The sequence below is a fragment of the Thamnophis elegans genome, chromosome 9 (genome assembly GCF_009769535.1).
Source record: "Thamnophis elegans isolate rThaEle1 chromosome 9, rThaEle1.pri, whole genome shotgun sequence".
NCBI lineage: Eukaryota > Metazoa > Chordata > Lepidosauria > Squamata > Colubridae > Thamnophis > Thamnophis elegans.
Window position 1 is genome coordinate 48,379,596 of NC_045549.1, and position 12,922 is coordinate 48,392,517.

Genomic DNA, 12,922 nt, shown 5'->3' on the forward strand with positions numbered 1-12,922 from the left:
TAAGGAGACTGCTGATGTGCTTGCATGTAGCAGCAAAGTATCCTACTTGCTTCTGGTCAACCAATACAAATCTTCTCAGGCACTGTTTTAGGATCATCATATATCTAATCTTTGGAGACTTATCTGGAATGAATGAGACTTCTGGATAAACCAAGTTTATCCAGAAAAATCAACGTGGTCTCAGTTTGCTGGAATCACCTACCCTAAGTATCCTAATTTAAGGTGGGATAGTTGAGTGTGACCAGCTGTTACTTCCCAGGACCACCCCAGGAAAGTTAAAAAAAGATGACAGTTGCACACATGGCCAGAGGGTTGTGCTTCAATCATGTATTTATAACTACCATTTTGGCTTTTTGCCCATCCCTGGGGATGTCCCTGTGAAGGTTTTTTTAATTTTTTTTTTAATGACTACATCAAACACAGGGGTGGAGTCCTTACAGCTGTGTCTTCTTCTGTTCCTATTTTCCTTGGATACCTGTTTCCAAAGGCTCGAAGAAAAGTTAATTGCACAAAAAGTTAATTTCTAGATATGGATAAAACAAAGCAAAGATGAGTTAACCACAAATAAACCTTGTTTGGAACCCTGCCTTTGAGGATTGGACATAATGTGGTTGAATAAATTTGTCTACATTCAAATGGAAAATTAGATCTTTAAGTGCTTTTGTTTAGTATCTCAGTAAGAATATAACCAAACCAGCATGAACTCTACAATTATACTGATTTTCTCCCAAGTCTAACTCATTAAGTGTTAGGCTAATTTCAACAAGTACCAAGTGCAGATCCAGTGATGGAACAGATTTACGGTAGTTTGATATTTTGCATTTTTTAATTGAATGGGAATTACTCTCAGGTAAGTACCTACACAACTGCAGACTGGGGAGGGGAGGAAGAATTAGATAACCAACTCTCATTGTGTCTCATTGGGTGACGCTGGCCAGAGTGACATTCAGACCATATGGCAACCATAAATTCATCTCCCCACCAAGATCTTCAAAAGGCGGATAGAGCCACATGGGATAAAAACAGAGGTTTCATCTTGCCCAAGGAGATGGGTAAACATATTTAGATCACATGAATAAGTAATAACATCTGTTGGTAGACAGATGTTGGTGGTTTTAATTTAAGAAGAAATAAGGCAAGTAAGTGCTTTATCGAATTGCCCATTTGCGAAGTATTTATGCTGGGAGTACTAGCTATACCTCTGAACTTTATAAACTTCAAAAGAACACCCTGCCCCGAGGAGCTTACATTTTCAACTGGGAGTGGAAAATCCAACTAAATAAAGGGAAGCCGGAGAAAGAGAGGCAGGTGGATCCTACGCCCTTTATTACAGGTTAAGCGACGCCCCACACTCCCCCCCCCCCTCTTCAGAGGGTTTATAACCTTGTCCCTTCCAGAAACGTCGGGCTGCAAGGCGGAAGCAGCCGGGAGAGGCGCAGGGGAAACCGCACCGCCCGGCAGGCTTCAGGGCAGAGCTAAATCCGAGGTTGTAACTCGAAGCTGAGAGAGCGCAGCCTGGGGAAACTCCCGGGAAGCGGCCAAACACGCAGCCTGTGAGCGACTTCTCCAGCCCGGCCTTTCGTTGACCAAAGTTGGCCCTCCTGCTCGGGGCGGAGGGGACGCGAGCCCGCTGACGTCAGCCAGGAGCAGATAAGAGGTGATCTCGTCGCCGGAAGGAGCAAAGGGGATCTTGCAGCGGTCAGAGCGAAGAACTCTCGATCGCTCCAGCGAAGCCGCCCTTAGGAGCGGAGCCAAAGTCAGCGGAACAGAGGGTTTTCCCCACCCCAAAGTAGCCGCAAACATGCCACAAAACGTGCTTCTTCCCGGACCTCCGCCTTGGGGCTTCAGGCTGTCGGGAGGCATCGATTTTAACCAGCCATTAATTATAACCAGGGTACGTCCTTTCCGATCGCGGCTCTTCGGTTTTCCTTTTGAAAAGGGGAGTTGGTCTAGGTTGCCTTCGTATTTATGCCCAAAATAATCTGTTCGGATTGGGTTTGCTGCAGGTGATTCGCTTTAAAGATAGATTGATTGTCAACAGCTGGTTGTCCAAGTTTAAAAGTTTGAAAGGGAAAAGGGACCTTGGCATTCCCCCGGGTAACTTTGGGAGATAATGCATGTATGGCAACGCGTAATTTAGCTATCCCCTCGTTTGTGACTCGTCTTGTGACCATTTTACCTGTGATGGCTTTAGTAGGTCTTTCTGTTCACTAGAAGTATATTATGTTACCAAAGTCTGATTTGTAGTGCAGAGAGTAAGTCTGATTCAATTGTAGTGTGTAAAACCATGGTTTATAGATTTATAAAGTTGGATCAACTAGTCCCGATGCAGAAGAATTTAAGGACCGTATTTTGTAGATACTTCTGAATATCCACATCTCCTTGATATTCTTTTCCCTGCGCTTGTGAGAATGAATTTTTTCCCAACACACTGAACTGAAAACAAAAGGTCAGTCCTACTTTAACCTTCCTCAAAAAATAAAATCCATTGGAAGAAAGGATTCAGAGTAGTCCAGTAGTTTATATAGGGATTCGCTTCTAAGAAATTCTTTTGCCATCTGTGTGTACGTTTTTATTGCAAAACTATATATATACTTGCAGAACTTTGTAAGGATGAAGCAATGCCTGCTGCTGCTTTGCTTTAAATTTTACTCTCATCTACTTGTATTGTTAAAGCTTGGAAGCAGTGACCCATACCTTAGCATACAAAAATAGTGTTTACCTTGCAAATACAGGAAATGAAGGGCTTTGTTTTTGGAGGATGGGAAACTAAAAAGAGGGAAACTATTGGGCCTGGGTTGATGACAACTTGAGCCATGTACCATTGCAATGCAGATATGCTTGCTAAATGTAAAAACTCTGCACTAGGTTAGTAAGTGAGATTGTGTTCAAGTCTCATCTTAGCCATGAAAGCCAATTGAGTGACTTTGGGCCAGTCCCCCGTCTCTCAGCCCAAATTATCTCACAGGATTGTTGTGGGAGAAATAGGAATGTAAGTGTGTTGGATATGTTTGCAACTTTAAGTTATTTATAAAAGTAATAAAGATTGCATGCAAAAACGTAAGTGTAAATCAAGTCCTGATTTAATGTGTGTCATGTCAAATACAAGGGGAGGACCCCTACTTATAAGTGGTTCTAAGAGTATAAATTTACTTGAACATCTTGCATTGTCCAAGTGAGACTTTGCAGGGTAACACTGCACTATGTGCTGTCACCTTAACGTTGGGGATCAAAATTAGATTATGACTGTTGAAATGCAACTCTATACTCTAAGAGTTTATTTTGTATGGAGCAGTTGTCAACCTGGAACAGGTCATTGGGGTTTTAGGCCTTGGGAGTACTGAATATCGGGAGAAGCGTTTGAGTTTGATTCTAGCTGCCTATGCAGGATTTCTCTTTTGCCTTGCTTGCTATGCCTAGATAAATCCAGGATCTGTATAGAGAATTAAATAAAAAGTAATTCCTTTCCCCACATAACTTCCCTGTATGAGTGAGAAATACTTAATCTTACGAACACACCCCTTCCTCCTGCATTAGTAATGCCTGTAATAAAATATTGAGGGCTTGATTGTCCTTTTTACTGCCTTCTCTTCCCACTAACCGGATCCTTCCAGATTCCTAACTACTATAGACTATATCAGTTGCAGTAAAAGGAGAACTATAGAATTAGTGTTGTGTTAAACACTGATTCTATAGTTCTCCTTTTACTGCAACTGATAACACTGGATGTCCAAGCATTTCAGTGCTCCCATGTACTAGAAATATGGCTGATTTCTAGCCTCTTTAGAGTTTGACTTCCCCTGGTAATAATTAAACAGGGCTATCCAGATTGTAATATCTTAATATAATGTGAGGGATTTTCATGTCTCATCCACACCCACACATACAACAAATAAGAGGCACAAGCAGGCTCCAGGCAGTGCAGCGGGGTGGGGGGGGGGGGAGAAATGCATAAGGCCAGCCTTGCCATTAGACAATTTCAGCCCCCAGCCCACCTCAGGCAAAAAGGCATCTGTTTAAAACTCCAGATACTGAGACTGGCAGCAGGATATTGGGACACAGAGTTAAATGTGTGTGCAATGCAATTTGTCCTGCCTAACATAAATCACCCTGCAGCTTCTCCTGAATTTGACAGAGGGACTCTATGATCTTCTTCAGTGTAGCCCAGTGTTTCTGACTGAAGATTTCTGGGAGAGTTACACACATTTTAAGGTTGAGAAACACTGGTGTAGCCTATTTGTTCCTTGTGTGTCTGCAGAAACTTCCGGGTTGTCTTCAGGTCTCCCTGTCCTTTCTCTGTTTATTTGGTTAAACAGATTAATTAAAAAAATTAAAATGGCAAAGGATTTGCAGCAATCATCCTTATTTACAACAAAGCCCATAGGCCTCAAGAAGGCCCTACGGAGTTTTTAGAAATTAAAAATGCCATCTTTCTGCATTTTGGTACTTGGATTAGAAGGATGCACACCTGCTCCGGAAAAAAAAAAATAGGGGAAGAAAAGGCCTGTGTCTGCAGTCTCAGAATTCCCTTAGGTTATCATTAATTAGTAACTATGTAAGTACCTTGGTAAAGTAAATCATGGCAATGTGAAGCATCCAGAGACTTAGTGCTCTTAAGGTTTGGTCACATATCCCAAAACAAGACAAAGACTCTCATGGGAATAGAAACAGCTAGACAGCTGAAACAAGGAGGGATATCGACTGGAATGTTGGCTTCTATCCCTTTTCCAATTGACTTGTGGGCATATTCTGGCAACCAATTCAAAAGTGGGACAGAAAACTCCAGAATATGTTTTGATTCATTTAAGAGATAGATAGAGAAAGAGAGATAGAGAGAGAGAGAGAGAGAAAGAGAGAGAGAGAGAAATCTGATCAAACTGGTCTTAATTTTACCTGTCTGCCATAGAGAACTGAAATTGCAGGTAGGCAAGAAAGTTGGACTGAGAGTAGGAGAAAGATGCATTCCATTCATTCTCTTTAATTAGTGCAGAAAGTAATCTACTTAATGTGGGAAGGCTCCTATTTTGCACCCAACATAGAAATACACCTTTCCATTTATGTCCTCCAGGTGATAAAAAGTGATTGTAAAAAAAGCAGGTCATTTATTTATGGGTTCCTTTATGAGGCTGAAAGAGCACCGTGATAAACTGCTACTGGTAATTTTTCAGAGTGCCTGATTCCTGGAATATAATAAACACCTTTATCGAAAAAGTGTCACAAACTGCTTCTACATATAAAGATCTAAATTCCTTGAGACTAGGGTTCCCGAGAGAATACCTTTTCCCACAGGAGTCTGCTCGTCAGATTATCAATGGAATTTGTCCTGGTGGTGAATATTCATTGGGCATCTGCCAAGAAGAGGCCTTTTTCTATATTGGCATCGACTGTAAAAAAAAAAAAAAAAGTCCCTCTCTTTTTATGACCCTGTAATCCCTTAATTCAAAATAGGGTTGGGACAACTGGATGGAGCTGAGAGCTTACTTGCTAGATGCTCTTTGTGGCAGATTTTTTTTTTCCTTTTCGTCCTAAAAGAGAAACCTACCACTACCTAGGATTGAACTCTTAACCTTTTGGGTGAGGTGCAGCTGTCTTCACCACTAGGCCATCAAACCACTCATATAGGCATCCGTTCTCTGAAGCACATTCCTCAGAGATAAAAGCACATGCTAGACTTGCTTCAGAATTAATACATATATTAGAAACTTACTTTTTTTACTTACTTTTTTTTACTTTTTTACTTTGGCATAGGGATTTCATGTGCCACAACTCAGAGCTACTGCTTTATTTGATATGCTTTGTTTCATTAATTTTAATCATTTTGTTTTTTTAAAATCCTATAGAATGTATTTAGTATTGTACTCTGACTGGAGATGTATGGCATAACCGACAGTATTTAAATGTTTTAAATAAATAACTTTGAAATGGTTTCATTGATCACATTTCCCTAAACTTTTTGGGCCAACCTCACTAAGTTATAATTAATTGGTCGCAGATCTGAGGGTCTCTGGTATTAAAAATGAGTGTGTAATGGAAATTACAGACAATTTTTCTAATACTGTATTTGACTTTATATTTCATCTAGTCCTATAGAAAAGTCGAGCACAAACTCTAATCTTTTTATTAGTGGCTTTTATTAAATGATTTTTTGAAAAATAGTAACAGATGAGCAGTACCTTTACAATAAAATAAACATTCCCAAACTTCTGATAGATACATTGATCTTATTATCATTTTAATTTCACCAAATAGTATTACCCTATAAAAGATCCACTATTTATTTGCAGAACAGCAATCTATATAAATAGTCTTTAAAGAGGTGAATTATTGCCATTTGTGAAAGTTTGCCGTACTTCAGAAAAGCTGTCACAAAAGCTTTTCTTTTTGTATTTGATCGGGAGAATTGAATTAAACCTCTGTTTCTACTTTGGAATAACACCAGTTGAACTTCCTGTGGCTGGCTTCTGAGGAAATACGCATGGGATTGATTGCCAAACTAAGTTTTAACAAAAAAAATGAGATGGCATTCTAAATAATTGGCTGTTTGTTTCCCAGAAAGTTTCTCTTTCTAAACAGCTTAACCTCTGTAAAACGCACAGAGGCACTCCTAAACTGCTGTGACATACACACTTGGCATCTTCCATGGAAAAAGGAAATAAAGGTTAAGTTTAAAACAATAGAAGAGATTGTGGTGTTTTGGGGCTGAATTTCCTTTTATGGAATTAAAATACTTCCCATTATCTCTCAGGAAAAATATTTAGCCATGTCTGACTTCTACTTGGCATTTGTTTATAGGACACAGTAAAATTTAAAGTGATATTAACAGAAAAAGAGCTAACTGTATTTATAGCAAATTAGTGCAAAATAAACTTTCTGAATTTCCATGGGACAAGTAGCTGCATGAGAAGATTTATTAATTGCCCCTTTGGAGGCAGCCTGCAAGTCATATGTACAAGGAAAAACATATGTAAAGATAGTATCTGCTGTTTTATTAATATTGTTTGCTTGCCATTAACATATGTTTTAGGTGGTTTTTCATGGTTGCATAATGATGCAATATTTTTTAAAAGACCAGCAAAAATACATTGATACTTATAGACATTTTCAGACCAATCCATTATTGTAATATCTTTACTGCTTGATACTAAAGTTGAGGACCTGAATTTATTGGATCAAGTTTTATTGAAGCCAATTGCTCTAAATGACTTTAGTACCTACTAAGTTGATTGATGATAAGTGTCTCAGAGTTAAAGCTACCAGTGTGCAAAACTATCCAGAATATATTTTATTTCTTCATTTCTTATTAGTAAGAATGTGCAAGCTTTTAATAAATTGACTCGCAGATCTGATGATGTTTATTGAAAGTAAGTGCCATTGTTTTCAAAGAGCATTACTTATGAAAAAAGTATTCTGAAAAACTTTTGCTTTAGCCATGCATCTTCCTAGAGCAATGATGGACAACTTTTTTGAAAAGCCTCCAGATGTCCCAGTAATGATCTGGAAATACCATGCTGTCACCATATTAGGGCAGACCAAAAGTGATGGAGTGAAAGGTTAAAACAGCAAAATGGCTGTCTTTGGTCTAGCCTAAGCTAAAAGCACCTGTTTTGCATTTTATTTGGAGACATGGAAAGCAGTTGAAAATGGACATTTTGACTTTGCAATGAGATCATGATCTTTTGAGGTAGTCTTCAATATCTTCATCAATGATTTAAGTAAGGGGATAGAAGAGGAACTCATCAAATTTTCAGACACCAAGCTGGCAGGAACAGCCAACATTCCAGAAGATAGGCTCAAGATACAGAAGGATCTTGACAGACTTGAACACTGGGCCCAGTGGTGGGTTTCTGCCGGTTCACGCCGGATCGGGAGAACCAGATGGTGAAATTTACCGATCCAGTGAGAGGAGGTTCCACCAGTGGACCCGGAAGTAACTTCCGGAACACCTGCCCCAGCCCTGTCGCTCCTTGCTCATCCCTGCCCGTCCGCACTATCCTAGCCCAATTCGGTGTCAAGTCCCATACCTGGGAGTGGAGGTAGTGAACGGAGAAGCATGGAGAGGTCCAGCGGCAATCCACCAGACAGCAGCAGCAAGCTCAGGAATTTTCTCCTGGATTCCTCTCTGTCATGTCTCCTCCAATCTCCCAAAATTCTTTCCCCAACATGTGATATCTTAGTCCTGGATTCCCCTCTGTCTTGCCTCCTCCGTTCTCCCAAAGTTCTCTCCCCAGCGTGTGATAGCTTTCTACTGGATTCCCCTCTGTCATGTCTCCTCCGTTCTCCCAAAGTTCTTTCCCCAGCATGTGGTAGCTTTCTACTGGATTCCCCTGTGTCTTGCCTCCTCTGATCTTCTAAAGTTCTTTCCCCAGCATGTGGTAGTTTTCTACTGGATTCCCCTCTGTCTTGCCTCTTCCGATCTCCCAAAGTTCTTTCCCCAGCATGTGGTAGCTTTCTACTGGATTTCCCTCTGTCATACCTCCTCCGATCTCCCAAAGTTCTTTCCCCAGCGTGATAGTTTTCTACTGGATTCCTCTCTATCCTGCCTTCTACGATCTCCCTAATTTCGACCCATAATCCTCCAGTTGTCTATTTTTGAGAGGTTTTCCCCTCTTCCCCCCCCCTTCATAGGAGTCCCAAAAATGTTTGCCACATGGCTTGGGGGGGGGGTTATGTGACTGAGTGTGCATGAGTGATGTCAAGTTACCTGCCCGGTCACATGACTGCCAAGCCACACCCACAAAATAGGCCACACCCACAGAATAGTTTCTAAAAAAATTGAAACCCACCACTGACTGGGCCCTAACAAAATTAAAATCAGTGGTGTGAAAAATAAGGTTCTACATTTAATCAATAAAAACAAAACACACAGGTATAGTATAAGTGGTACCTGGCTCAATAGTCGTAACTGCTAGAGGGATCCTGGAGTCCTATGGACAGCCATTTACCATAAATATAAGCCAGCAGTATTCTGTCAAAAAAGCCAACACAGATCTAGGCTGCATTAACAGAAGATAGAATCAGGCTCATGGGAAGTGTTAGTATCACTTTGTAATGCCTTGATAAGACCACACTTGGAATATTGCATCCAGATTTGGTTGCCACAATATAAAAAAAAAAGATGCTGGGACTCTAGGAAGAGTGAAAAGAGCAACAATGATGACTAGGGGACTGGAGGCTAAAACATATGAAGAATGGTTGCAGAAATTGGTTACGTTTAGTTTGATGAAAAGGACACAGGATGACATGATAGCAGTGTTCCAATGACTAAGGGCCTGCCACAAAGAAAGAGTCAAGCTATTCTCCAAAGGACCTGAACACAGGACAAGGAGCATTGCATAGAAACTAATCAAGGAGAGAAACAACCTAGAAGTAATAATAAATTTCCTGACGGGAAGAATTAATCAGTGGAGCAACTTGCCTCCAGAAATTGTGGGTGCTCCAACAGTAGAGGTTTTTAAGAAATGATTGAACAACCATTTGTTCTGAAATGGTATAGGGTTTCCTGCTTGAGCAGGAGGGGCTAGATGACCTCCAGGTTCCCTTTCAACTCTGTTGTTCTGTTATTCTGAGTTAAAATGGGGGTTGGCAGTTGCCAATTCCTATCCAAACATTCTCCTGGACAAATTAAGATGCCAAATTAAGATCCTGCAGTTTAACAAAAAACTAACCCAAAAGAAAAATAAATATCATTGAAATTGAAATTCAAAATATGGAAAGCACCAGTTTTCCCATCCCTCCTAGAGATCAGATTTGGCTTGGAACTTCCTAAAAGTTTATAGTTACAGAAAAACCAAGCAATGACTCACTTAAGTAGACAGTACTGTTTGCCAGAGATGCTCCCATGCATATTTGCTTAAAGAAAAAAAAATCTTGGAACTCTTAAAGACCCTTTAAAAAGGAATGATCATAACACAGGGAAATTAACTTTATCTTGGAGTGGGAGAGAAACAGAATCAAATGGGTTCCTGGCAGAAGCTAGTCCCTAGCTACTCATCAAAAAATTAATGACCAATTTGCTGAAGTTGATTTTCCAATATGTATTTTTAAAAATACCTTGGGGGAATACCGTGGGAGAAACGTCTAAGCTTCTGTTAACATCTGAATACTTGCTTAGGAATAAATTCAAAGGCAACTTGATTGTCCTTTCTTATTACTTTACAAAAAAGAATTCTATCTCCTGTAACCTCAGAGAATTTTGAAATGAAAGATCATTCTGAATACTAACCCAGTTCAGATGTATGGGTTTATTTGAATTAGAATGTGCGCTAAGATATTCTGGTTTCCTACACAATTTCTCATTGTAGGAAGTTAAAACCCACCCCTCTGCTAGAAAACTGAAATATCCTGGGAAATATTGAAAAAGCAGAATATTATATTTACCTGGATCAGAAATGGAGAAACATGTTTTTAGGCAGGAAACAGACTCACTCTTAATAGCCCCCACCTTTTCAATGGGCCATTAAGGGCCCTGAGCTAGTTTACTTTACATAACAAAGATAGGGTTAGCTTTCTACAGAAACTCACCACATGGCATCTGGGAACTCAACTAAACTTGGACTCAAAGCACAACCTAAAGAGTTGCCTCTGCATGGCCCAATGGGAGTCTGACAACCAATCAGAATACACTTCTCACACAGGAACAGGAAACAGGGAGGTGGGCTATACAGAGTGTATGAAGCCAGGAACTTTCAGCTCTTCTTTCTCTTTTCTTCTTTACCCAACATCTGAAAGCATGTGACACACACCCCCATTTTCTGTTCAGGAGCTCAAGCCATGTGATCCTGCCCACCATTAAACCATCTTTCCAAGCAGCTTTCATGTTTCCAGTGTCTTTTTTCCCCACTTGGAGCTGAACCCAGAAGGACATATCTTCCAACATCATAATATCCAAACTGAGAAGTTATGACTTGATTTGTTAAAGTCTCTGTCCAGTTTCTGAGTGCTTAAACTAGAAAAGCTTCTTGCCCACAGACTACACTACCTTGTATAACATGTCGGTAAGAGTATAAACTTAGGTAAATCTCTTAACAGCTGAACGATCCACTTTATAAAATCTACCTGGAAAGTTCTTTTTCATTCTCCCATTTTGTTTTCTTAATGGTTGATATCAGAAAATTAAATTGATTTTTTTTAAAAAAATAGTTATATCCTAATGCTTTAGTACAAACACAGTGTAATTACTGTGGGAAACTGTCTATAGTTATGGTTGTAATGTCTTAAAATAACCATAGACTAGAAAAGGATAAGCAAACTTATCAAAGAGACAAGAAAATAAGGCGAGAAACAAATATGGATGGGACAGGTTATGTAGAAAGAAGTCAAAGAAGTTTTTTTGCTAATGTAATACCAATTATTTAGGATCAGGAAAGGTAAGTCCTTCACAGAGCATATATTTAAACTATGGAATGTTAGTATCATGAGATGGAGTGTGATAAATTGTTGGAAGTTTGTTCATCTTTGGAAGTAAATGAATCACATTCATGAAAGCTAAAGCTTTCAGTAACTACTGAATCCATCTAGATTGGTTTGTTATTTTTTTTGGCTGAAGGTATTCTTTGACAAACTAAGATTACAATAGTTCCTACTTTCCCACCCTCTAATATTCTCATTGATGCCAAATATAGTTAGATTAGAATTAGATTAGTTTCATACATGTAATTTGTGTTCTACCACTATGACTGTTATCTCTGTACTAGTCATGATTTTAAGTTTTTGTCGGTATACAGGCTTAATTAATATATGCTAGCACTGCAGCAAACAAGTCATAGCATGAATTTAGAATTTTAGTCTAAATCATGTAATTTGGAAAACAAAGGGTACAGTCTAAAAAGAATATAAAAGGAATAAATAGATTTAACTCAATAAAAATTAAACTAAGGCTTTTTGTAAAGTCATGGGCAAAATAAGAATTTGTTTTGTTTCTGTGCAGATCTTCAGATATCCATAGTAACTTTTGTTTTTCCATTTATAGGAAGGAAGGAACAAATGAGAATTTGGCCACCAAGTTGATACAAATGTTTAAATGCTTATCAGTATTACAAATGCAAGCCAGTACTTGAAATAAAGCCAATATCTATTGCAGTCCTACATGTAGTCTATTGAAATAGAGTTAAGTAAAGTAATTCTGTAGTTTAATCTGAATTCAACTGTATTTGAGACATCAGAGTTCTAATAAGGACTAAATATGAATTCACTAAAATGTTTATTGAATAGGCTGCAGGGCTATTAATGATATAAGCTATCAATTAATATGATAGTGGGATGGCAGGATTCACACACCAGGCTAATCAAAATGGATAAAAGGCCATATTAAGCCTTAGCAATTCTGTGAATTTTAGCTATGTTATGCCTTTATTTGCTTTACAGTCACATTATGATAAGCAATAAATAAAAACTGATCTTGTTTCGAACTCAGCTAATCTTGTTGAATCGAGAAAGAGTCTGGTTATTTCTTTAACAAGCGGAACATTTTCTGAAGTCTATCAAATGAAGCCCCAGATTGGTGGGGGCAATACGTTGATTCTGTAAGCTGCTTAGAACAGGGGTGTCAAACTCAAGGCCTGGGGGCCAGATCTGGCCTGCGGGGTGATTGGATATGGCCCGCGGGGCCGCCCTGGAAACAGTGAAGGACCAGCCCGCAGAGTCTCTGCCAGTGAAAATAGAGCTCAGGAGCGCTGCATGCAGCCGAACTATGTTTTCTATGGCAGAGGGTTGCAGGAGGCCGTCACAGACGAAAATGGAGCTCGATAGCCCTTTTTTGCTGTCGGAGCACTCAGGGCACTACAGGTACCCTTGACACAAGTGATGTTGAGCTGACCATGCCCACCCTGGCCACACACATACCGCCCCCAGGTCAAACACAACCTTGATGTGGCCCTCAATGAAATCAAGTTGGACAGCCCTGGCTTAGAAGTGCTGTAAAGCA

General features: G+C 39.6%; 1 protein-coding gene across 2 annotated transcripts in view; it reads left to right on the forward strand.

Moving 5' to 3' along the window:
• Positions 1 to 1,397: 1,397 nt before the first annotated feature.
• PDLIM3 (PDZ and LIM domain 3) overlaps positions 1,398 to 12,922 on the forward strand; it is a 31,957-nt gene continuing 20,432 nt past the window's right edge. The window contains exon 1 of one of the 2 annotated variants that reach the window (XM_032223767.1): positions 1,398 to 1,894. In XM_032223767.1, coding sequence (XP_032079658.1) covers positions 1,802 to 1,894 — 93 coding nt within the window. In that variant the 5' untranslated portion in view covers positions 1,398 to 1,801. The remainder of the gene's footprint in view (positions 1,895 to 12,922) is intronic. The other variant, XM_032223766.1, reaches the window with a different exon arrangement.